Source organism: Capsicum annuum, chromosome 4 (assembly GCF_002878395.1).
Source record: "Capsicum annuum cultivar UCD-10X-F1 chromosome 4, UCD10Xv1.1, whole genome shotgun sequence".
NCBI lineage: Eukaryota > Viridiplantae > Streptophyta > Magnoliopsida > Solanales > Solanaceae > Capsicum > Capsicum annuum.
The window spans coordinates 3,524,744-3,551,964 of record NC_061114.1 but is presented as its reverse complement, the minus strand read 5'-3'; the positions used below and the strand labels follow the sequence as shown (position 1 = coordinate 3,551,964).

Genomic DNA, 27,221 nt, shown 5'->3' with positions numbered 1-27,221 from the left:
TAGTCATGAATTTGTTACAAAACCAAAAATGGCAAATTCAAGCTCTGATAGATATAAACAAGAAAAATTATATGAGTCATGGATGAACAATCAACAAGAAGAGCTAAAAGAGCTTCAAAATTTCATCATTCGTGCTCGAAATTCGAGCACGAATGATGTCGAATTGCATGAGTTACTACAAAAAATTATGGGCAATTTCCAAGGGTACGTAAACGGCCGTAATCGACTCGCACGAGTCGACGTATCGCCGTTCTATGCACCCACTTGGTGCACCCCTTTAGAAAACTCGGTCTTATGGATAGGCGGATGTAGACCGTCTCGTTCATAAGGCATATTTATGCGCTATCCGGAATCGAAATCGAGTCTCGTATCGCGGAGTATCTACAGGTACGATGTTAAATAAGCAGGTTGAGTTGAATTTGAACGTACTATGAGTTATTTTGACCGTCGAAAGATTTTTTTTTTTATAGCTAGGTTAAAAGGAGCTAAATATAATGAATTATTGTTTTATTGGTTTAAACTTGACACAAGAAAAATTAGTAATTTAATATCATTTTCAAGTTGAGAATGGTATTTGAAAATTGAAGCTTGTGTTTGTACATGAATATAAATTGAAGTAATTTTTTATAAAAGTGTTTTGGAGTGGAAAAAAACTTTTTAGAGTCTTTTGAATTTACTATTCTATGTTTCAAACAACCTTTTGGAATAATATTTCGAGAAGGGAAAAAAAGTTTGAAATATATTTAAATTTTGGTGAAATTTACTGTAACACACTTCAATTTTACGGGGGTTTTGTGACCCTCTTGATTATTTATTACTATATTTTTCTGGCATGTATTTGCCTAGCTAGACCACTGCGTGAATACACGCACACTGACGCATAATAATTTATAGTGGTTCAGCTGGATATAAATATATGCCACAAAAATATGGTAATAAATAAATAGTCGAGGGTGATCATAGAATTCCCGTAAAGTTAAGATGTGTTACAACAAATTTTGTCAAAGTTTAGATATATTTCTTAATTCTTTTCGCTCGAGAAAAAGTGAAAACTATCAATGACCAAAAGAGTTAAACTATCAATGTGGGGGACTATATAACAACAATTTTTACATGCGTCAAGTTAAAATGAATTGAGATGATAAACGTAAAGATTGTTATTCAGTGAGTCAAATACGTTATATTTTTATGAACTAATTTTATCGACGTATTTACAGGGTATAAAAATTGGTGACTTTGGTCAACTTTCTGCTAAGCAAATTACCATGATTGATAAGCTGCAAAGACAAATTATTATAGAAGAAAATAAACTTTCTTCTAGGTTAGCTAGCTTGCAAGAAGATGTTGTTGATCAACCAATAGCTATGGCAGCTAAAATTTGCGACCGCATCGAACAAGGTATCTGATGTATTAATTTATATTTAGTGTTTGACTGAACATAAAATTTTTTTTCTTTTTCTTTTGAAATTTGTCCTTTAAAAGAAATCTTAGGTATATGATGTGATAATATATCACTTCATTAAGGATAAAAAGAAAAAAAAATCAAGTTAAATTATTTTTAAATAAAGAAATACTACTTTTTAGCTGATCCATTTTACTTGGGCACGAACTACAAAAAAAAAGTATTATAAATAAATTGAGACAGCGTAAATATTATAATGTTATTATAGGCGAATATGATCGCATCGTTATCTTATTTTTCTCCTTAATTGTCCCTTTTCTATATAGTTAAGTAATTCTACCATATATCCCACTAATTTTTTTAGTAACATCATAAGCTTAATATTCTTCATATTGTTGATGTGTGAGATCATGAACCAAATGTGAGATGATATGATCTATTCAGATATTATATATAATTCATTCTATCCAAGAATAGTTATAACGTACAATACAATACAATAAAATATAAATAATACAGTACATTATTAATCAATACACAATAACTTCAGACAAAATATTATTGTTTAAAGGCACAATACATAACTTTAGATCACATTTATGACTTTCATTTTTGGGTGTGCACAAGTAGGCACTTAAGCTGATATAAAGTTGAATGAGTAGACACATATGTTCTAGGTGGCATTCTACAACGTGGCAAATTCTTGTCTTCCGTGGCGTCCTACGTGTATTACACCATGTTGGAGGTGTGTGTTTACTTATTCAATTTTATATAAGTTTAAGTGCCTACTTGTACACATCCAAAGTTGGAGGTCATAGATCTGATTTGAGGCTAAATTAATTAAAGGACAGGTTTATGCATTCTACCTCGTTTGAAAGATTGAATTATTGAAAAAATTTATTTTATTTACTTAATTATGTTTTCAGCAGGCGAAAGTGAAAAAGAGCCATTAAATAAACTTGGTGAAGACATGGCAAATTTACTAGAAGAAGCTGATGAATTGAGGATGAAGTCACTAAAGGAGATATTGGGCATATTGACACCAATTCAAGGTGTGGAATACTTAGCAGCAGCAAAGAGAATAAGGCTATGTTTGCAACAATGGGGGAAGAAGAGGGAACAAGAACATAATAGTAATAGCAATTAATTAGCTAGAGATCATTATGCTATGGGATTATTAGTGTTTGTTATGATATATAACAGAGAGAATGATCATAAAAACATGAACTGTCATTTTTTTGCGAGTATCATATTTTAATTATCTATATGTTCTTTTTTTCTGAGCCGGTGGTCTATTGGAAGCAGCCTCTCTACTTCTTCAGAGGTAGTGGTATGGATTGCGTATATTTTACCCTTTTCAGACCTTACTATGTGGGAATATACTGGGTATGTTGTTATTGTTGTTATAGCTATATATTCCTTTTAGCTACCTGAACTATTGTCAACTACGCGTTAATAACATACCTAGTGGAGTAGATGATAATAGTAGGAAGGAAAATGAAATATATGATAGTTGGCCTAATCAGCTTCAAGGTGTGTTTTAATACATAATTGTTATAGTTCACATATTAAAAGGGAATAACGGATAGTTATTAGGGTGTGAAACTTGATAAAGAAATGGACTTTGGGCCTAACTCTACCCAAGACCATATAAGGAGACCAAGGACCCTTTAACCCATCGATGTGAGACTCCAACACCCCCCGCACGCCCAGGGCTGGACATCTGGAGTATGGACAATATAAGACGGGGGGCCCAACATCGGAAATAATGAATTGGGTGAACCTGGCTTTGATACCATGACAAGAACGGACCTTGAGCCTAACTCAACCTTAAAAGCTAGCTCAAGAGGTAAGGATTACCCAAGTCCATATAAGCAAACCCCTAGTCCATTCCCCAACCAATGCAGGACTTTTACCCACTCTAACAACCCACCTGACGCCCAGGTTCAACTGGAACTGGCGCGTGGATCGGGAGCCCAAAACGAGAATGGACCTGGCTCTGATACCATGTCAAGAATGGACCTTGGGCCTAACTCAACCTCAAAAGCTAGCTCATGATAACCCATTGATGTGGGACTCCAACACCCCCCGTACACCCAGGGCTGGACATCTGGAGCATGGACAATATAAGATAGGGGGCCTAACATCGGAAATAATGAACTGGGTGAACCTGACTTTAATACCATGATAAGAACGGACCTAGTGCCTAACTCAACCTCAAAAGCTATCTCAAGAGGTGAGGATTACCCAAGTGCATATAAGCAAACCACTAGTCCATTTCCCAACCAATGTGGGACTTTTACCCATTCTAACAACCCCCCACGCCCAGGCCCAACTGGCACTGGCGTGTGGAACGGAAGCCCAAAATGGGAATGGACCTGGCTCTAATACCATGTCAAGAATGGACCTTGGGCCTAACTCAACCTTAAAAGCTAGCTCATGAGGGGAGGATTGCCCAAGACCATATAACAAGACCAAGGACCCTTTAACCCATCGATGTGGGACTCCAAGAAAACTCGCCAAAAAGTGACAATTATTCAGATGTGTTTTTGATCATTTAACTTTATACATATTTTTTTGACTAAAACTGCAGCCTGTTTGCTTTCTCTAAAATGATGAGCTACTTGGGCACTTGATTGATCCACTATTTCAATCTAAGTTGTGCGGAATCTTCACTTGCGATGCCGTACCATGTCAGATTCTTCAAAAATACACTAGTTTTGTCGAATCTGATACACACCCATTTCTTTTTTGAAGAGTTTGAGCAACATAGATTTCAATGATATTGTTGACAATTTACCTGAGTTCTGAAGTTTTTGTTGCTCCTGTTGTTCACCATATTTACATTTTACAATGACCGTGGAGTCTAACTTGGGAGCGAAATTGGTTAAGCCTTGTTGCCTACACCATTTTCCACCAAACTCAGCGGCCAACGCTTCTGCCATGTTGTTGCTAGTACATGCCACAGGAATTGAAAAAGCTAATCACTATCTCTCCATTGTTATCGCGTTGCTATTCATCCAATTTTGGCACTTCCTGTTTCCAAAAGAAAACTTCCATCGGTGTTAACTTTAATGTTTCCTACCTGAGGTGTGCTCCTTTTGACTTGAGTCCATTTTTGTATTAGTTTGATCCTTTCTGCAATGTCAAAAACATCGATCTACAATGTAATGGACCATAAATCTTGGAACTTATTTGCTTCCACAATTCGTAGCATATGAAGATAGGTGCGAAGTGCAAGATCCATCGGCGAACTTTGTTCTTAGGTTTTATGTCCCATTACTTCTTAAAAACATTTATAATAGGCTCGTCATAGTGAGTGGTCTTAATAGGATGCTTCACTAGCAACAAATACATGTTGTAGTGTTTATGGTTGTGAACTCTTGCAACAAAAACAAGTTAAATTTCTGTTAACCATAACTATTTAAAGTGTTTTGAAAAGATAAATTCTTCTTAATAATTCTACAAATCAAAGAAGAATTTTTGAAAAGGACTAGAGAGTGCCAAATCTTGCTCAGAAACCAAAAAACACATCACAAGAAAGTAAGGCTTGCTTACTACCCAACGTCTCTCTTGTGTTTTGCAGATGTGAGACTCCTTATGATAAGGACTTATATACCAACGTTTCTCCTGTGTTGTGTTTTGCAGATGTGGGAGTCCTTTGCAGATGTGAGACTACATATGATACAAGAAGGACCAAGGAAACACGAAACACACACCAAAATCAATCTACAAGAAGGACCAAGGAAACACGGAACACTCACCAAAATCAGGCCACAAGTTCAAGAACCCGAGGACCTACTTGATGACCACTCTCGGATTCACTACAACAACAAGAAGAACGAGATATAAAGGTGTATTTGACACCAAAACAGCTACCAAAACGTGATGAACACAAGATGATAGACAATGATATGATAATATCAATAATAACAACTAACGGCTTACAATAACAAGAACACAACAACTACACAAGATTACAAGAAATGGAAAGATAGTAGTGTGACATAAACTACTACAAGCACTACAAACTAAGATGTATATTAAACATAAAAACCCATAGAACATGTAATAGAAATGCCTACACTCTTTGTGTATACAAGAGGGACCTCGATCCTTCAAGAACCCCACGTTCTAAGCCAAGAACAAACAACACAAGTGAATCCACACTTGGTGTTCACCTAATTTCGGGTTGCCTCTAAAAGGAAGAGAGGACTTGTGTTTCAAAGTGTCTTATAACTTACAACATCATGAAAAAACTACTAATGAAACCCTAAGAGGTTCTATTTATAGCTATTACAAAATAGAAGTTAAAATGTCCAAATGCCCTTTTAAGAGCTAGGCGCCCTTCGAGTGTATTTTAGGGGCTTCCTTGTTGTGTTCTAAGGCTCCTCTTTACACTTCAAGTGTGAGATTAGGGTCGGTTTGGTGTATTTTCAGTTCTTCACTCGCACACTCCAAGTCTCGGGTTCATTACACTCTCACATGCGTCTATCTCCGTGGTCGTACTTGTATCATCCTCCCCTTCTTAAAAAGGATTCGACCTCAAATCCATGCCTTGCAAAATCAAAGAGAGAGAAACAAATACACTTCCTCATGGCATGAGGGTTAGGGTTAGCAAAAATAAACAACAATGGTATGCACCCAAAACACTCAAAATAGTCCACACAAAAAAGGAAAAAAAAAGAAACCAAGGACCTTTTGAGTTCAAGTCTCGGCCAACAACAAGTCTTGACATGCCAAGGCGGTTCATATTTGACATATAACCAAGAGTCTTTAGTGTTAAACATTATGAAGCCATCGACAAATTCACCAAGGACTTGTCTATGATAAACATAAAAGAGAAGCGCACCTAAGCCGAGAGTAAATCTTCCCCACCCTAAGATGGCACCGAGATCAAATGGGAAGAAAGGCCATAGACACGGGTCTAGACAAAAATCCCATTTCCCGTAGTCTTTACCACAACTACATGGCCTACTCTCTATACTGGCGTACATATCATCACAAGCAAAGAGAGAGTAGAGAAAAGTGGCACTCAAGTCTACTTCTACTATGGTGTCCTCGGGAAAGCCATACAAAGAAGAAGAAGAAATCATTTTCGAGACTACACATTCCTTTCCAGAAAGAGTACTCTCATCTTCCAAGAAGAAATTTCCATATTTCATAGGAATGTTGTCACACCATAGTGGGTTGGCATATAGGCTATAGCCGCCAAGGCGATCTATGCCATCAACATCACTTGCACCACTAGGTTCATTAGGAGGGATTAAACTATCTTTAAACAAGACATTGTACCTAAAGAGAGATGGTTTTACTCCACGGGCAGAATTTGGGCTAGCAATCTCACTCTTTATAAGTTCATTATCGAAATTCAAAGATGTTTCAATCTCCTCTCTAAGAGGTAAAACCTCACCTTTGGCCATTAATGGTCACATCATGACATTCTAAGTTCATAGGAGTGTAGGGAATAGTGTTTTTACCTTGTAGCTCACATGAGCTACGACCGTCATCTTAACATGTGTCCGGGAAGACCACATGCTCCCTTTGACCTACCATATGATCCAACCTTTCATTTGCCATAGCCAAGTATCGGGAAATAGTGTCAAGGTAGGCCAAAATGACACTTGTAACATCATTGCCCAAGGTTGGAGAGGTTGAAGCCTCGGGTTCCATTGCAATTATACCTAAAAAAACAAAACAAACTTACAAAAAAAATTAAATAAATAATAATAAGTTCACAAACTCCTCACCACACTCTCTCTCACGCCTTTATCATCTCACACTTAGTTTCACAAGTGTTGAAAGCCGGCTTGTACTTCGTGAGTGATTGAGGGATGAGTCCACCTTGGTCCAAAATAGATTTTCGTTAGAGTTGACTCAAAGAAAATTTGTTTTAGACTTGAACCAACAAGATACAATGACATTATAAAAGAGAAAAACACACACAAGGAATGTAGACACGAACAACGGATTCAAGAACTAAGTTACAAGCTAGTAGGAGATTACTAGGTTCTCAATTAGTGTTTGAACCAACAAACGAAACTAGGAAACAATAAAATGAAACTAAGAAATCTGAAATTTGAGCCTTAGGTCGTTTTGGAGGGTGGTGACGTGGCAGTCACGTGGCATCCTTGGATTGGCCGTTGGGATTTGTTGAAATTTCATAAATTTCTTGCCTCAAAGTTGTATTGATCAATCTTCAATTTTGGATGAGTGGGATTTCGGCTTTGGTGGAAAACAAACAAGACTTTGGAGCCCTTTTCAAAATTCAAAAGGTTTGACTCTCTTTCACTCTTTTGGCAAGACAACCTTTTAGGAAGTCTTGTCTCCTTTCCTTTTTGGGACAATCTTGAAAAGTGACTTTACTCTCTTATAGTAACAAACTTTTGGGAGCCTTTTAGTTTTCCTTCTTCTTTTGTGTTGTCTTGGAAATGTTTCCAAGACAAACAAAGACCATTCCTTCTTTCTCTTGAATTTTTTATCAAACAACCCCTCTTTGAAGAATCTTCTTCAACACAACAAAGAATACCAAGAACACTTCCTTTGATTTTTTTTTCGAGTTCTAGTTGCACATTGGACCCCCAACCATCAACAACATATGTCCAAGGTCAAGTTTCAACAACCAAACATCAACAACAACACCCAAAAACAACACACACGGCCAACTTCAAATCCACAACAACAAGAACAACACCACACGACCACAATAATGTTCACAACAACAATATCGCAACAAGGCTCAAACTAAGATCGACTCAAAGTGTTAGTGAAGAACAAAATTAACACTACAAACACACAAGACAAGTAATAGACTCCTATACCTAGACTCAAGAAAATATCTCAGCCAAGAACACCACAAGACAACAATTTCGGCCAAGAACACAAACACGGACAGATTTTCTTCTTTTTGATTTTTTTAGTTTTCAACATTTTTTTTTTTGATTTTCAAGTTTATAAGCCCAAGATTGATCTTGTGGGAACAAGATCAAGCCATGCTCTGATACCAAATGATACAAGAAGGACCAAGGAAACACGAAAAACATACCAAAATCAGTCCACAAGTTCAAGAACCAGAGGACCTATTTGATGACCACTCTCGGATTCATCACAGCAAGAAGAACGAGATATAAAGGTGTATTTGACACCAAAACAACCACCAAAACGTGATGATCACAAGAAGATAGACAAAAATATGATGATATTAATAACAACAAATAACGTCTTACAATAACAAGAACACAACAACTACACAAGATTACAAGAAATGGAAAGATAGTAGTGAGACATAAACTACTACAAGCACTAAGAACTAAGATGTGTATTAAACATCAAAACCCATAGAACATGTAATAGAAACACCTACACTCTTCGTGGATAGAAGAGGTACCTCGATCTTTCAAGTACCCTACGTTCTAAGCCAAGAACAAACAACACAAGTGATTTCACACTTGGTTTTCACCTAATTTCGGGTTGCCTCTAAAAGGAAGAGAGGACTTGTGTTTCAAAGTGTCTTATAACTTACAACATCATGAAAAAACTACTAATGAAACCCTAAGAGGTTCTATTTATAGCTATTACAAAATAAAAGCTAAAATGTCCAAAATGCCCTTTAAGAGCTAGGCGCCCTTCAAGTGTATTGTAGGGGCTGCCTTGTTGTGTTCCAAGGATCATCTTTACACTTCAAGTGTGAGATTAGGGTCGGTTTGGTGTATTTTCAGTTCTTCACTCGCACACTCCAAGTCTTGGGTTCATTACACTCTCACATGCGTCTATCTCCGTGGTCGTACTTGTATCACCTTATCCTAAGTTGGGGTGTTACATGATGTTGGACTCAACTTTATCTCTAATCCTTAACGTACTTTTCCAGGCATGAGAGTCAGAAGAAGGAATGTCTTTAGAGGCAGGATGAGATCTTTTACAACAATTGGCTCGAAAAAAAGAAGCTCAGAGAGAAGAACAAGTTCTGAACCTCCACCACCTCTTCAAGATGAAAGAGTTTGCAATATATTCCTTGACCGATGGTACTTGTCTTTGCCTTCTTTTGGTCCCGAAAGGAAATTTCAAAGTGTTTTTCAATAAGAGTTAGAGAGTTCCTTTCGGAGGATTCATAGCGCTGAGAGTATAAGTAGGCGTTGATTGTAGTACGCTTTTGATCAAAACCATCTTCCCTCCATATGAGAGCATTTTACCCTGCCATGCATTCATGTTTTTAACGATCTTTGTCATCATGCCGTCAAAGTAGAAGATTTTCTTCTCGCCGTGATAGATTGGGAGCTTTTAAAATGACAGCTCGGTGCACCAAAGCTCCCGCTACGCGTAGGATCTGAATAACGGTCCCACCACAAGGGTGTATTGTACGGATCCTTACCTTACATTTCTGCCGGACGCTGTTTCCAAAGCCTAAACCTGTGACCTCCTGGACACATAGCTGCAACATAACCAGTTACCAAGGCTCCCCTTCAAAGATTGGGATCTTTTATTCTATTTATTCTACTAGTGGAAGTATTAGAAGCTGCAATGAAAAAACTTTTTTCTTGGTTCACTTCTGTCCAGACACTTTTTCATATCTTTTAACTTGTTTTAGAACAAGTTGATTGATTTGGAATTTCCACCTATAAAGATAATAATGTCATCAGCATATGCTAAATGGTTAATGATAAAATTTGAAATATTCATACTGAATGGAGTAAACCATTTTAGCTTTCTATAATGCAGGGAAAAAAATAATTAACATGATCTTTGCGCAAGGATGACATGCACCGGTCAAGAAATGGTCCCTTGATGACACCTGTTTTAATAGCTATCGAAATTTCATGACATGGTTTAAGATTACAAGTTTCAAAAATTTAGTTTTTTCTTCAATTTTATGCTCAATCAAACACTATATAATGTATATCACATAAACTAAAACAGATGGAGTAGCTTCTTATATGTAGTTTTAAATTCTAACAAAATATATGAAAAAATTATTCGACTTTCTAAACGGAAATAGTGTCATATAAAATGAAGTGGATAGGATATGAGTACAAATATGTATAAATATAGGCCTTTTATATTTTTATTATCAGTTATATATACTAACCAACCAAAATCTTGATGTCATAAATACCACAAAATTTGTTCAAACACAAAAACACACCTCCTCTAACCCTGGCTAATTTCCCCCTAGCTTCCTTCAATCATCCTCATCACTCAAAATTCAAGAAATGTTCCCATGAATCCATGCTACAAAAGAAATTCACAAGGCAAATACGCGATGATGATTGGCCATAATTTCTATTTCTCCACGCGCTTTTGATGCATCATCTGTCCTCCACGATGAGCACGAAGGTCGCGAAAACGGAGAAAAAGGGTACAATTTTGATGCATAAATATGAGATTGGTAAATTGTTAGGACAAGGTACATTTGCCAAAGTCTATCATGCAAGGAACCTGAAAACAAGCCAAAATGTAGCTGTGAAGGTAATTGACAAAGAAAAAGTCATGAAAGTTGGCCTAATTGACCAAATCAAACGTGAAATTTCTGTCATGAGGCTAATTAGACATCCAAATGTTGTTGAACTTTATGAAGTAATGGCTAGCAAAACAAAAATTTATTTTGCAATGGAATATGTTAAGGGTGGTGAATTATTCAATAAGGTTGCTAAAGGGAGGCTTAGGGAATCAGCTGCTAGTAAATACTTTCAACAATTAATCGCGGCAGTTGATTTCTGTCATAGCCGCGGTGTCTATCATCGCGACCTGAAACCTGAAAATATACTCCTGGATGAAACCGGAAACCTAAAGGTCTCCGATTTTGGCCTGAGTGCTCTTTACGAGACCAAAAGACAAGACGGACTCCTCCACACGACATGTGGAACTCCAGCATACGTCGCGCCAGAGATCATAAATAAGAGAGGGTACGATGGAGAAAAGGCGGATATTTGGTCATGTGGGGTCATTTTGTTTGTCTTGTTAGCTGGTTACCTTCCATTCCATGATGCAAATTTGATGGGAATGTATAAGAAAATTAGTAAAGGGGAATTCAAATGTCCTGAACATTTCCCTTCTGAAGTGAAAAAACTTCTTTCAAGAATTCTTGATCCAAATCCATTTTCAAGAATCACATTAGCTAAGCTAATGAACAATAATTGGTTCAAGAAAGGATTCAAACAAATTGATAAACCACCAATTTTGGATCAAAAAGAGGACAAATCTCCTCGTAGTATTTTCGATATTGTGGATGATTCAGATGCAGAAAGTTCTTCAGGACACAAAGAGCAAAGTCCATCAACAATGAAGCCTACTTGTTTGAATGCTTTTGATATCATTTCTCTTTCTCCTGCTTTTGATCTCTCTAACTTGTTCGAGAAAGATAAGAGCTGTAGATCGGATGCTAGATTCACGACACAAAAATCCGCATCCACTATCGTCTCGAGGCTAGAGGAAGTAGCTTCGATGGGGAGTTTTAAGGTATACTATCAGAATTGTATGATGACTATCTCATTTTAATGATTAAACTGTTAGGGAGAACACACTTTATTTACTTGATTATTATTCGACATGTCCAACCATGCTCGTTTATGGGCCGGTCTATGTGAACTTTTACCAAAAAACTGATACAAAGCTTGGTTTGCCAAACTGCATTAGACAGAGAAGAAGATGGAAAGAAGAATTTTTATTAACCGTCAAAATCACTTTGTGTTATTACAACTTGCACCTATATATAGAGATATATCTTCTAGAACCTTCTCTTCTAGAATCTTCTCACTGCACTACACACTTAACCTTCCAGATCATCACAGCTCATCATCCACCTAACAAACTAACAAACTCACGTGCACTTGTAGCCAACTCTTGTGCACACAGTGAACCAATGTAACAGTGCACACATAATGATCACACTTGTAGTATGACTCGAGACTTTCCAATGCCCCTTAAGCTGAAGGGTGCAGAATATTAAGCACACCAAGCTTGCTTACGAGTGTAGAATGTTGGTCGTGGCCAAGGCTTTTATTCAGTATGTCAGCCACCCGATGTTGTGAAGAGACATGTAGAGTCTGCACTAAACCACTCTTGATCTTGTCTCTGATAAAATGACAATAAATCTCCATATGCTTTGTTATCTCATGGAAGATTGGATTTTCTGCTAACTATATGGCAGACTTACTATCTGTTGAATACAAAAGAAAGAGGACTCAAGTGTGGAAGATTCTAGAAGAAGCAATAATAGACTAGTTGTTTTTCTGTTATAACTGTTTTCAGTTAGTTACACTAGTGCTAACAGCTAGTTAGTTAGTTAGTTAGCCTAATATCTAGCCTATAAATGTATATGACTATACACATTGAAGTACAATGAATAGAGGCAGTTACTCTTCTTTCTCATCGTCTTCCTCTCTCAGTTCTGTTCCTTCCTTTCTTCTACAAACACTATCAAACTCTGTACTTCCTCCATTGTTGAATAAACAAGAAGATTACTTCTATCTTGTATAATTACATGGTATCAAAGCCAGGTTGGCTAGATCAAAACTAGCTATACCTTAGTCGATTCTGAAGATTGAAGAAAGTGCTCAATCACATATTTAGATTTTTTCAAGCTCTTAAAGGATTTATTGAGTCAAGATTTGAAGGTTAAAGTTATGGAAAATGGTGTCGAAATGGGTGGTGGATCAACCAGCAATGCAAGAACTGTTACTGCAATGGATTACAATCATCCTCTCTTTCTCAGTCCCTCAGATGTTAGTGGAACACAGATCATCTCCTTTCAATTGATTGGTGTGGAAAATTTCTCTATCTGGTTTAGGTCTATGCATGTAGCTCTATTAGGAAGGAATAAATTAGGACTTTTTGATGGTTCTTTCACTAAAGAAAAGTTTTCTTCTGATCTAGGAAACTACTGGGAAAGAGTAAATGCTATTGTATTATCATGGATTATGAACTCTGTGTCTAAAGAGTTATTAGGTGGAATTATGTATGCATCAGTTGCAAGTGTTGTGTGGAATGAGTTGCTTGAAAGATTCAACAAAGTATATGGTGCTAGAACTTTCAATCTGCACAAAGAAATAGCAACACTATCTCAAGGAACAACTTCTATGTCCTACTATTTCTCAAAACTGAAGGATCTATGGGAAGAATTTGAGGCACTTGTGCCTGATCCTGGTTGTGATTGTGAAAAATCCAAGGAGTTTGTTCTACATCTACAAAAACTGAAGTTGTTTAAGTTCCTCATGGGACTAAATGAAACATATACACAGGCTAGAAGTCAGATACTACGTATGGCTCCTTTGCCTACTGTCAATTAGGCATATGCCATGATAATCAGTGATGAAAGCCAAAAATCTATATCTACTAATGCAGGTGTGCTAGGATTTGGTCCTGCAGGCATTGGTAGAAGTCTTGACTTAGCCATGTTACAAGAAATAATAGGACACAAAAATTCAAGAAGAACTACAATTTGCAATGTGACTTCTATAAGCTAAAAGGTCATACTAAGGAAAATTGTTGGAAGTTAGTTGGATATCCTCAAGATCACAAGTTCAAAAAGAGGTTCAGGTCCGAAGGAGCTAATGCAGCATACAAGGTGACTAGTGATTCTCAAGATACTATAGAAATGACTACAAGGCAAGGTACACATTCAAGGTCTGTCCAAAGTAACTGGTTCAATGATGGATGCCATCAAGAAGAGTCTGAAATGAAGTTGGATCAACTAGGTCAGATAGGAACAACAACCTTTACTAAGGAACAATATGATCAAATCCTGAAGGTGATCAACAAAAATAGTGGTGCTAGCATTTCTACTGAGACAAAAAATGCTGAAAAAGCAAGTACTAGTGTATTTCTATCTTCATATGAGTCAGGAAATTGGATAATTGACACTGGTGCCACAAATCACATGGTTGGAAAGTTATACCTACTAGTGAATGAGTCCATAACAAAACTAGATAAGCCAAGAAGGGTGTATTTACCTAATGGTGATCTTACTGAAGTTACACATGTGGGATCTAGTTATGTGTCTGCTGAAAATAGTATAAAAAATGTGTATCATATTCCTCAGTTTACATGCAGCTTGCTTTCAGTATCACAACTGACCAAGGAATGGAAATGTTCAGTGAACTTCTTTCCTGATTTTTGTGTTTTCCAGGATCTTTGTACTGGAAAGGTGAGGGGGATTGGTAAGCTTGATAGAGGTATGTATCTCTTAGTGAATACTCAAGAAAGGAAGGTTGCAGTAGCAACAAAAGTCTCTACTAAAGCTGATGAAAGTAAAGCCCAAGCTGAGGTTGATCTGTGGCATAGAAGATTAGGACATGCCTCCTCTAATATACTTTTAAAGTTGCTACCTACTAAATTTCATGTAGTAGAAGATAGAGTAAAGAAATGTACTATCTGTCCTTGTGCCAAGCAAACCAGACTTCCTTTTCCTACAAGTAATACTCAGTCTGCATGTTGTTTTGATCTAATACATATGGATCTATGGGGACCTTATAGAATTCCTACTATGAATAGTAATAAATTTTTCTTAATAGTGGTTGATGATTGTTCAAGGTTTACTTGGTTGTTCTTATTGAAACTCAAGTCAGATGTGTATGTGCAGATACAATAATTTCTTGAGTATGTTAAGACACAGTTTGACAAAACTGTGAAAGTAATTAGAACTGACAATGGAACTGAGTTTGTGAACTCATTATGCAATAGTTTATTTGCAACCAAGGGTATTGTACATCACACCTCATGTTCTTATTCACCTCAACAGAATGGTGTGGCTGAAAGAAAGCACAAACACATCCTAGAAGTCACAAGAGCATTGAGGTTTCAAGCAACAATACCTGTTAAGTTTTGGGGATATTGTGTTTTAGCTACTGTGTATCTCATAAATAGGTTACCTAATTCAAGTATTGATTATTATACTTCATATAAGAAATTATATGGTACTAAACGATCTTGTGAGCACCTAAGAGTAATAGGTTGTATTTGTTATGCTAAGGTGCTAAATGAGTCTGACAAGCTCATACCAAGATCAAGAACAGCTGTGTTGATGGGATATTTGAGTACTAAGAAGGGATATGTCTTATATGACATATCTACTAATGTTTTCTTTGTTATCAAGGATGTGTCTTTCAGGGAAGATGTGTTTCCTTTTAAGCTTGAAGCAGCTGATGATCAGATTCCCTATCATGTGTTTCCATTAGAAGATCAATATTCAGCAGCAAGTGATGTTATGGGACCCTTGTAGGCTCCTATAAATGTCTCATATCAAGAGGTTTCGAACATTGTGAACCAGCAAGAACACCTACAGCCTCATGTACCTACTACTAGACAGACCATAAACAAGGTATATCAAAGAAGATCAAGAAAATCAAGAGGATACTCAGCAAGAACATCAACTACAAAGGGTTCCTAATACTACACAGCCTGCAACTCAACCATCTACAACTTAAGATCAAAGGAAATCAACTAGAGAAAGGAAGTCACCAGCATGGATGAATGATTTTGTCTCTAAGAATACAAAGAAGGTACCTCATGCTCTTGCTAATCATGTATCATATGATAAACTATCTCAGTCTTATAGGAGTTTTGTGGTGAAAACCTCATCTGTTACTGAGCCTACAAGCTACTCTGAGGCCTGCAAAGATCCTAGATGGATAGATCCAATGAAGACTGAAATAGAGGCCTTAAATTCCAACCACACTTGGGAGGTTGTTTCCTTGCTTAAAGGTAAAAAAACCATTGGTTGCAGGTGGATATATAAGGTGAATTATAATGTTTCAGGTGAAGTGGAAAGATTTAAAGCCAGACTTGTAGCAAAGGGTTATGGACAAAGAGAAGGGATTGACTACAAAGAAACCTTCTCACCAGTTGTGAAGATGAAAATTGTAAGAACTATTCTTACTACTGCTGCAAAGAAAAATTGGTTTGTTCAGCAGATGGATGTCTACAATGTATTTCTAAATGGTGACCTCTCTGATGAAGTATACATGGAGTTGTCTCAGGGATTTTCCAGTCAGGGGGAGAATTCAGTATGCAGACTGACCAAATCCCTATATGGATTAAAGCAAGCACCTAGATAATGGAACACGAAGCTATCAGAAGTCTTACTAAGGTCTCAGTTTGTTCAAATTCAATATGATCCATCTCTGTATATAAGAAGGACACAAGAAGGAATCAATTTGGTACTTGTGTATGTTGATGATATGCTAATCACTGGTGATAGCTTGAAACTGATAGAAGATGCAAAAGTTATGCTACAAAAAAGCTTCAAAATAAAGGATCTAGGTGAGTTAAGGTTCTTTCTTGGTATAGAATTTGCAAGGTCAAGCAAAGGGATACTAATGCACCAGAGGAAGTACACTTTAGATTTACTATCAGAGTTGGGATTGACAGCAGGTAAACCAGTGGTTACTCCTATCGACTATAATGCCAAACTGACCTCAAAACAATTTGATGATTATGTCAAACAACTACAACCTACCGATGATCCTCCTGTAGATCAAGGTGTACATCAAATACTGATTGGAAAGTTACTATACTTAACCATGACTAGACCTGATATTGCATTTAGTGTACAGACACTAAGTCAGTTTCTACAAGAACCAAAAAAGTCTCACATGGATGCTGCAATCATAGTTATGAGATATGTTAAAAATCAACCTGGTCAGGGTGTGTTACTATCTAGTGAACCAAGTGATCAGGTGAGTGCCTACTGTGATGCAGATTAGGCATCATGTCCTCAAACCCGAAGATCAGTGACTGGTTACTTTGTAAAAATTGGGAAGTCAATTATATGCTGGAAGTCAAAGAAACAAGCTACTGTTTCCAGAAGTTCAGCTGAGGCTGAATTCAGAAGCTTAGCAGCTGTAACAACTGAGCTGGTTTGGATATTAGGCTTGCTAAAGGAAATTGGAATGGAAGTACAATTGCCATTCAAGGTGTTTAGTGACAGAAAAATAGCTATTCAAATAGCTGCCAATCCAGTTTACCATGATAGAACTAAAAACATTGACATTGATTGCTTCTTCATAAGAGAAAAGATAAGCCAAGGGATGATCACTACAAACTATATTGCTACACAAGATCAACCTGCAATATGCTGACCAAAGGCCTCACCAAGGCTCAACAAGTGCATCTAAATCACAAGCTAGGAATGTGTGACATTTTTTCACCTTCCTAGATTATGGGGGAGCGTTGAATACAAAAGAAAGAGTTCTCAAGTGTGGAAGGATCTAGAAGAAGCAATAATAGACTAGTTGTTTTTCTGTTATAACTGTTTTCAGTTAGTTACACTAGTGCTAATGGCTAGTTAGTTAGTTAGTTAGCCTAATCTCTAGCCTATAAATGTATATGACTTACAGATTGAAGTACAATGAATATAGGCAGTTACTCTTCTCTCTCATCTTCTTCCTCTCTCAGTTCTGTTCCTTCCTTTCTTCTACAAACACTATCAAACTCTGTACTTCCTCCATTATTGAATAAACAAGAAGCTTACTGCTATCTTGTATAATTACACTATCACTGAACACTATAATAGGTTTAGGAATCATGACATTTAAGTGCCTGTTTGGATGGTGGTTTCCCATGGTATGGTATGGTACGGTTACCAAGGGAACCATGTTTGTTTGGATTGTTTTCTAAAATGTATTGTATGGTATGGTATCTTTTCATGGTTTGGTAACCATGGAATCTCTAATTTTTTAGAACCACCGATTTGATGGTATCCCATGGTTTTCTTATTTCTTTTTCGATTATGCCATTACTTAATATTTTTTAATCCTATTTTACCCTTTACCCTAAATTTTTATTTTTACATTTTTTCTCTTTATTTTTCTTCACTGCATTCTTTTTCTGTTGTCTCCTCTTATGCTCGTTCTCCCTTTCTAGTTTTTTTTTTTTTTTAATTTCTTCGTGTATTCTTTCAACATATCATTACAGGTTGAATTGTTTCGAACCTTGATTATTTTTTATTTGTGTTTGTGTATGTTGTTGATTTTGTGTAATTGTTGTGTTCTGGGGAGGTCTTCGTATATTTAGTATATGAATCCCTGTTATGGAGCTAACAAATTCTTTTTTGTACTACTCATTTTTCTTTTGTGCTATTTGCATTTCTTGATTTCTCTAGTTTTTTTATCACTGTGCGTATATATTATTTTATTTGAAAGTAACTCAATGCCAAATTAATGTTTTATTTCACTGTACGTGTTATTTGATAACAAACAATATAAAGTTTTAATTTTGTTAGAAGTTTTATAAATTTAACAACATAATATATTTACAAGACATAATTTGTGATAAATTTATAGAAATAAAATTATTTTATTAATAATTATTGATAAATTTAAAATTTATAATAATTAGGGTATTTTAGTAAACTTACCCATTACGATATAGTACCATCAAACCAAACAAAAAAATTATTATTAAACAGCAGTGAATGATACAGTCTATCTTGTGCTACACTATAAAACACCATACCATACCATATCATACCATACCATACCATACCATACTGTACAGTACATTATGAAAACATGGCAAACCATCATCCAAACAGAGTGTAATTCTACAAACAACCCTTCTATCCAGGTAAGCTCAGCTATAGCTGAAGCCATGCTTATGTACTCAGCTTCAGTTGAGCTTCTAGACACAATGTGTTGTTTCTTATACTTCCAAGATATTAAGGAACCACCAAATTAAACCACATATCCAATCACTGATCTCCTATTGTTGGGGCAAGTAGCCCAATATGAGTCACACCAACAAACTAAATTGTCATTAGCTTGATTCTTCAACCAGATTCCTTGACCTACTTGAACCTTAAGTATTTGATCACCATGTAAGCTGCTTCTAGGTAAGATATCTTAGGCCTCTGGACGAATTGACTCAATGTTTAAACAACATAGCTAATGTTTAGTATAGTTATAGTGTCATACATAAGTTTTCCCACCACTCTTTGATAATGAGATGCATCTCTCAAAACCACATCACCTATACCCCCTGTAATTTCATCATACTCTACTGATGCCAGCTTAGCATTGTATTCCAGAGGTATAGACACTGGTTTTGCACCAGCTAGACCAACTTCTAAGATCAACTCCAACAGGTATTTTTTTTGATTCAAAATGACTCCCTATGATGACCTCAAAACTCCAATTCCGAGAACGTATTTGAGCTCTCCCAAGTCTTTGAGCTTAAACTGTTTGTGTAATACTTCTTTGGTTTCAGAAATCATATTGTCATTATCTCCGGTGATTAGTAGATCATCCACATATACTAGGACTATCACCATTCCTCCTGCTTTTTTACATGTAAATAATGAGCAGTAATAGGTACTCTGAGGGAATCCTGCAATAGTGAGAGCTATAGTTAGCTTGATATTCCATTGTCTAGAAGCTTTTTTTAGCCCATATAAGGATGTAAGCAATCTGCAGACGTTATTATTCCCCTTCTGTTGGAAGCCTTCAGGTAATAACATATACACTTCTTCATTTATGACTCCTGTTGGAAGCCTTTAGGTAATTGCATGTACACTTCTTCATCTAAGTCTCTCTATATAAAAGCATTGTACACATCCATTTGGTACAAGTACCATCCTCTTAATACAGCTAGTGCAATGACACATCTGACAATCACCATTTTTGCCACGGGTGAAAAAGTGTCATGGTAGTCTAATCCTTCCTGTTGATTGTAACCTTTAGCTACTAGTCTTTCTTTGAATCTCTTAACATCTCCATTTGCTTTACACTTGATCTTGTATACCCACTTTGAGCCAATGGCTTTCTTTCTAAGGGCAACTCAACTACTTCCCATATATTGTTATCCTCAAGTGCTTTAACTTCTAACTTCATGGATTCTATCCATCTATTATCTTTGGCAGCTTTATTGAAGTACTGAGACTCAACCAGGTCTGAAAAACTACTCACATAGTATTGATAATTAGATGTAGCATTCCTGTAGGACAGATAATTTGATATTGGATATCTTGTACCCTTCTTTTTACCAGGTACAAAGTAATCTTTCATCCAAATAGTTTTTTTAACCACCCTTGATGTTCTTCTATAAGTGATAGGTTCTGCATTATCTGTGCATAATGGAGCTGATTCATCAAGTTGAACAGTCGACTGATCTTCTATATCCACTAATTGATCAAACACTGAAGTACTTTGAGGTAATTCTCCTACAGTTGATGTTAGATCATCAACAATATCTGGTAAATCCACTAACTCTTCATCACCACTACCATCTTTTGCATATGACTTGAAAAAGTCTATGGATTTGTTCTTGCCTTCAGCTTCAGAAAAAGGAAAAACATCTTTCTGAAAAATAACATCTTTACTGACAAAAAACTTGTTAGAGTTCATATCCAGCAATAAGTATCCCTTCTCTGTGGTTGAATACTCCATCAACACTGTAGGTTTGGACCTCTCAAAGAACTTATCACCTTTAGGCAATATTGAGGCATAGCATAAACAACCCAGTACCCTTAGATGTGATAAGGAAGGTACCTTAGAGAAAAGTACCTCATATGGACTCCTACCACTAATGGAGCATCAGGTAGACAACAGCCTGAACAACTAGACCCAAAATTATGATAGGCATTTATGACTGAAATCTAATAGCTCTGGCTATGTTCAGGATTTGCTTGCGTTTTCTTTCCACTACACTATTTTGTTGGTGGTGTATAAGAACAACTTCTTTGATGCAATACACCTAAGGTTTTGAACAAATCATTACACTGAGTGTTAAAGAACTCAGTGCCATTATCAGTTCTTTTGACCCTCACATTAGCTCTAAACTAACTTTAACCATCAATATAAAGTCTTTGAGAGCAATAATGATCTCAGACTTAAGCTGCAACAAATGTATCCATGTATACCTACTACAATCATCCACAATAGTTAAGAAATAGAACTTTTTATCGAAAGTGGGTGTTTTATAGGTCCCCACAAATTCATATGTACAATATCAAAACACATGATGGACTTAGTTTAGCTGTCAGGAATAAGTAATCTAGTCTGCTTGGCTAGAGGACATACATGATATTTATTTAGTAGCTCAGAATCTTTACAAGGGCTCAACAAGTCTAGTGACTTTAGCACTTGTGTGAATGGATGTCCAAGTCTCTTTTGCCATAGTATGCTGTCTTGCATCATAATGCTTGCTACTGGCTTCTCTTTATCTTCAAAAGTATTCTCCCTTCTCTGTACACCTTGAAGAATGTATAATCCTCCTTTTTCTTTACCAATTCCCCTCACCCTGCCATTATAAAGATCCTGAAATATGCATTCAGAAGTCAGGATAAAAGGATACAAAACATGACAGTTGTCTAGTAACCTTGGAAACTGATAGAAAATTCAACCTAAAATCAGGGACAAATAGCACATCCGTTACAGTATCATTTTGCAAACTAGTTCTTCTCCACTGTGAGATATATCAGCTCTAGATACATTTGGTAGATTCGCCTTATCTTCTCCTGCTCTTATAATCGTTTGATGCAATATGGTGAGTAGCACCAGAGTCAACTACCCATTCTTGCTGTTAGTTATGAGAAAATAAACAGGTAGCTATACCTGACATGTTAGCATGTTTCATCTCCTGTTGATCCCTATTGAGAAGTTCCATAATCTGCTTGTACTCCCCATCAGTGAAGGCGTGACCTTTTGCCAGCATTGTATTATTGATTTCCTTGGGACCAACTTGACTATTTGAAGCATTTTGATATGCATCTCCACCAACACTTTGTCCATTGAATGTACTAGATGAAAACTGAGTATTAACTTGGCTTGCATATTGATTCCCAGGGTGCCTAGTGGCATTGAATCTTCCAGTGTCCTGACTTCCATATCCATTTACTGGATTGTGAGGCATGAATCCTTCTGAACATCCATTACTGTTACTCATCTTTCTCCTCAATTTCCAGTTAACAGGGTATCCAATCAGCTTGTAACAATTTTCTCTTTTGTGTCCAGTGAGGTGATAGTATTCACATTTCTTCCCCTTGTAATTCTGATTTCTGTGGCTTACTTCTGAACCTCTATTCATCTGCATGCAATAGGTTCTCATTTATCAATTGTGACGGAGGAGCAGGAAAGTTGTTGCAGCTCGTCCTCTTCAGCTATCACAGCATATGCTTGATTAAGAGAAGCTGCAGCTCCTTTGAGCAAAATTTGTCTCCTTGTTCATATGAATCATTAAATCCTCCCAGAAACTGTAACAACCTCATTTGGGCAAGGTGATCTGCATAATCCTTAGATCTTGGACAAACTGGATTACATCGTCATATTCATTCCATAAGCCTTTTTGTTTGGTAAAGTAAGTAGCTACTGAATCAGTTCTTGCATCAGCGTGTTGATTTCTCTGTGTAGTTGGAATAATCTCATTCTATTCACCTTATCAAACCTTTCCTTCAGATCTTCTCAAACTTCTCGTGCACCAGTGGCATACACAATCTCAGTCGACAACTCAGAACTTACGGAACTCATTAGCCATGACAGCACTATGGCATTGCAGGTTTCCATTATTCATGCAACTCTTCTCTATACATCTCTTTGTTGCACGCACCAGTTACAAATCAAAATTTCCTTTTTCCCAATAGCTCAATCCTCATTGATATACTCCACACAGTATAATTTTCAGAGCCAACAAGCTTGATTGGAATCAACGTATCTCCAGACACATCTGATGTACCTATGAACAAAGGATCACTGGGATCTATCTTAGGTGTCATTCTTCACTCTTCAACAATAAATCAATTAGATGTAGGGATAGAAAAAACTACTAACAACTTTCTCAAAAACAGAGACATATCTAAACTACAACAATTCAGAGTTTCAAGCTGATTGTTTCTCTACTAAAATGGAGATCTAAACTCCATAGATTGTTTCTCGTACTCCATGATAGAACTGGAGCTCTGATACCATGTGAAATTTTACCAAACAACTGATATAAAGCTTGGTTTTACCAAGCTGCATTAGACAGAGAAGAAGGAAGGAAGAAATTTTATTAACTGTAAAAATCACGTTGTGTTATTACAATTTGCACCTATATATAGAGATATATCTTCTAAAATCTTCTCACTACACTACACACTTAACCTTCCAGCTCATCACACAACTCATCAACCACCTAACAAACTAGCAAACTCACGTGCACTGGTAGCCAACTTTTGTGCACACAGTGAACCAATGTAATAGTGCACACATAATGATCACACTTGTAGTGTGACTCCAGACTTTCCAAAAGTCTAATTCTTTTTTTATTATTCGAGCACGTAAAATTCATTTTTATGTGTCCTCATACTATGATGAAATTGTGCAATACAGAAGTCGGAAATTTCACTAAGATAGTCCAACCGTTAATTTCACACTGTATAATTTCTGCTCGACTTGCAGGTTCATCTCATATAAAAGGTTAATCTGAGCACCTTTACCTTATGTGGCTTCGGATTTGTGACCATCTTAGATAAAAGCTTAATATTTTAGAGGCATAATACATAAACGTGCCATTTAACTTTGCCTTATCTGGCATCGATTTATGCTCTCCAAATTCGGGTATGCACAAATAGTCATTTAACTTGTATAAAGTTGAACAAGTAGACACATGTGTGAGGCCCTACATGTATTCTACGTGTTTCTATGAACAAACTTTATTTACTTCGTTATATCTTCAACAGGTGAAGAAGAAAGATGGGACGGTGAAAATGCAAGGAAGCAAGCAAGGGAGAAAAGGGCAACTAGAAATTGATGCAGAGATATTTGAGATTACGCCAGCTTTCCATGTTGTAGAAGTGAAAAAAAAATCAGGAGACACTGTAGAATACATGAAGTTTTGTGATCAAGGCTTAAAGCCTTCATTAAAAGATATAGTTTGGACATGGCAAGGCAATGAGCAACAACATGTAGTGGAAAATCAAGAAAATGAAACTCAGAGGTAAAAGTATGAAAACAAAAAGTGTAGTGGGGAAGGAATTAACATTTTTTTTATTCTTAATTGGTTGATTTGGAACACCTTGAAGAAAGGAGGTTGATTTTGTACTGTATTGAAAGAAGAGTAGGAACTTAAATATCTTTCCTCTTCATTTATCATTGTGGGACCTATAGGTCACATATTCAAGTTGTGAAATCTGTCGCTGATGTTTGTGTCATGCAAGTTGCCTGCATTACAATCCTTGGGTGGATGCAAGATACTTTGTGCACCGAGCTACCCTTTTTTCTTATCATGTAAGCTTTATGAAAACATTTTTTGTCATTGATCTTTTTGTTTGTTTCTTGATGTTATATGTCATCAGTGCTTCCCATGTAAAACATTTACTGTATTAATTGCTAGTTGTATTCATGTTAATTCCTCTAACAATTTTAAAGAAATTATTCTGCTTGAGATTTTCAAGAGGATTAATTTGGTTTTAGTTATTCAATTTATATTTACAAGTTCCACCGTTTTGCAACATTAATATTAAGAGGATATCAAGTGCTAAAACAAAGCAAAGAAAGAAATGTTTACATTATTCCACTAATTTAGCAGACATTTGCAACAAACAAGTGATTTGAAGCGACGAGAGATTCCAAGAACATGCTTAGCATGCAAGAAGTTGAATCTTGATCTTCTGCAGCATCCCTACAACATCTTTCATGTTTGTCCTTCTTGCCGGAGATTCAGCACAACAATCTAATGCAACTTTCATGATTGATGCCACAACATCTAGCTCCTTCTGTAAGCGATTTCCAGTTGATGTTAGCAAGTTGGCATCTACGACGTCCATTACTCCCTCTGGAAGTGAATAACTCACCCATTGCTTCAAGCTAAGATCTCTATCAAACTCATTAGGCTTTCTCCTAGTAAACGTTTCCAGCAACATGATACCGTAGCTATAGATGTCGCATTTTGTTGACACTAGTCCATCCAGTCCATACTCTACAGTCAAATAATTCATTTAAAGATGCAATATGCTTTATAAGTGGGAAAAAAAAGGAAGGAATAGTTAATGTTCAATTAATTAGCGAAACAAAGAGATGTACCCGGAGCAATATAACCCAGTGTTGCTAAGGTTTCAGTGTATAAATCACTCTCATCGTCACAAAGTAGTTTTGAAATGCCAAAGTCACTTAGGTGGGCAACCATATCCTCATCCAGCAAGACATTACTAGGCTTTAGATCACAGTGAATCAGAACCGACAAACACCCGTGATGGAGATATTCTAATGCACATGCCACATCTATCATTATGCTTAGTCTCTGCCTGATGTCGAGGAAGTAGTTGTGCGAATACAAATACTTCTCAAGACTCCCGTTAGGCATATACTCGAGAACTAAAGCCTTGAAATCAAGATTGGAACAACTAGTAATGACTTTTACGAGATTCCTATGGCGGAGGCTGCACAAAACTTCACATTCCGTATCAAAACTCTTGAATGCTGTATCTAGTTGCAGGTTGAACACTTTAACTGCAATGGCAGTTCCATTTCTGAGAATGCCTTTGTAAACAGAGCCAAAACTTCCAGAACCAATCAGATTACTCTCGCTAAGTGCATTAGTTTCTTGGAGAAGTTCATAGTATGAAATCCTTTCTCTTACTACGGTAGACAATAAGTCAGCTTGCTGAGGAGCACTTTTACCTCTTCTATACCTTATCCATAGGAGCACAAAGGTCATAGGAACAAATACAACTGCAATTGCGATCAAAATAAAAAGAACTACCAATTTTTTCCGATTTGATCTGTGATTTGATGAAGTGGGGCATGGCGGGACACTAAATATTGAAGAACCACACAATGCTTCATTGTAGATGAAAAACTGGCTTGAGAGGTTCTTGAAAGGACCTCTCGAGGGTATTTCACGGTACAATTTGTTGAAAGAAATATTGAAATACTTCAGGTTTTGAAGTTTCTCCAAAGACATAGGAATGATTCCAGATATATTGTTATGAGAAAGGTCTAGGAATTCCAAACCTACCGTGTTGCTCATTGAGTCAGGTATAGATCCTTGCAACTTGTTGTGTCTCAAAGTAAGGTGTGCCAGATTTTGCAATCCTCCAATTTCTCTTGGAATTCTATTTGAAAATTGATTCATCGATAGATCCATCTTTATTACAACCTTTAGATTTCCAATTTCTGGAGGTAAAGAACCTACCATGTTATTTGACGGTAAGTCAAGAACCACTAGATCGTGAAGTTTCCCTATACTTGGTGGTATATTGGAACTCAATTTGTTGGAACTGAGATGTATCTCCCTAAGGGAAGTAATATTCCCTAAACAATAAGGAAGAGATCCTGAAAGTTGATTTTGACCCAAGTAAATATCACCCAAATGCTGCAAGTTACATATATGATCACCAATAAATCCTGAAAGTTTGTTGCTACTCAAGTTGAACCACTGAAGGTTTCTCATGTTGCCAATTGTTGTGGGAATCAATCCAACCAAGTTGTTTCCAGAAAGTCTAAGGTCTAATAAGCTGCTTAAGTTCCCAACTTCATTTGGAATTCGCCCTCTGATTTTACAACTGCTGGCGACAAATGTTCTAAGAGATGTGGAATGGTTTCCTGTGGAGGCAGGAAGCATGCCATTTAGAGGATTCAAATACAGAGATAGAAATGTTAAGTTTCTACAATTGGTTAAGGAAGTCAGGAAGCTTAATGATGAGTCGCTGGTTAAATTGTTTCCCTCTAAATTTAGTAACTTTAGACGAGTCAAATATCCAAGTGAGTTGGGAATCGAGCCAGTGAGTTTGTTGGCTGAAAGATCAATAATTGTAAGTTTTGAACAATTGGAGATGGAATGAGGAATAGTCCCAACAAAATTGGTTAAGTTACCCAGAAAAAGTCTTTCAATGTTGGGTAAGATAGAACCTATGTTT

General features: G+C 36.6%; 4 protein-coding genes across 5 annotated transcripts; 2 read left to right on the top strand and 2 right to left on the bottom strand.

Annotated features, from left to right (window-relative positions):
* LOC107869878 (protein DOG1-like 3) lies at positions 1-2,646 on the top strand. Its single transcript, XM_047410588.1, is given in 4 exon segments — positions 1-317; positions 320-387; positions 1,218-1,398; positions 2,332-2,646. Coding segments are annotated over 4 exon segments (756 nt in total). The 5' UTR covers positions 1-28; the 3' UTR covers positions 2,550-2,646.
* Positions 2,647-10,522: 7,876 nt separating this feature from the next.
* Positions 10,523-24,748, top strand: LOC107868372 (CBL-interacting protein kinase 5-like). Of its 2 annotated transcripts, none has more exons than XM_047410586.1 (2): positions 10,523-11,854; positions 24,045-24,748. In XM_047410586.1, the coding sequence occupies exons 1-2, from the start codon at positions 10,700-10,702 to the stop codon at positions 24,303-24,305; spliced, it is 1,416 nt and encodes a 471-aa protein (XP_047266542.1). In that variant the 5' UTR covers positions 10,523-10,699; the 3' UTR covers positions 24,306-24,748. The 2 variants fall into 2 exon arrangements, with proteins under 2 accessions (XP_047266542.1, XP_047266543.1); XM_047410587.1 differs by lacking the exon at positions 24,045-24,748 and adding an exon at positions 22,428-22,557.
* LOC107868373 lies at positions 21,318-23,564 on the bottom strand. Its single transcript, XM_016715064.2, has 2 exons — positions 21,943-23,564; positions 21,318-21,645 (listed from the first exon to the last, which is right to left on the bottom strand). The coding sequence occupies exons 1-2, from the start codon at positions 22,433-22,435 to the stop codon at positions 21,635-21,637; spliced, it is 504 nt and encodes a 167-aa protein (XP_016570550.2). The 5' UTR covers positions 22,436-23,564; the 3' UTR covers positions 21,318-21,634.
* A 94-nt stretch (positions 24,749-24,842) lies between the features above and the next one.
* LOC107869272 (receptor kinase-like protein Xa21) lies at positions 24,843-27,215 on the bottom strand. Its single transcript, XM_016715820.2, has 2 exons — positions 25,387-27,215; positions 24,843-25,282 (listed from the first exon to the last, which is right to left on the bottom strand). Exons 1-2 carry the CDS (start codon positions 26,924-26,926, stop codon positions 24,945-24,947), a joined length of 1,878 nt encoding a protein of 625 aa, XP_016571306.2. The 5' UTR covers positions 26,927-27,215; the 3' UTR covers positions 24,843-24,944.
* Between the last annotated feature and the right edge of the window lie 6 nt (positions 27,216-27,221).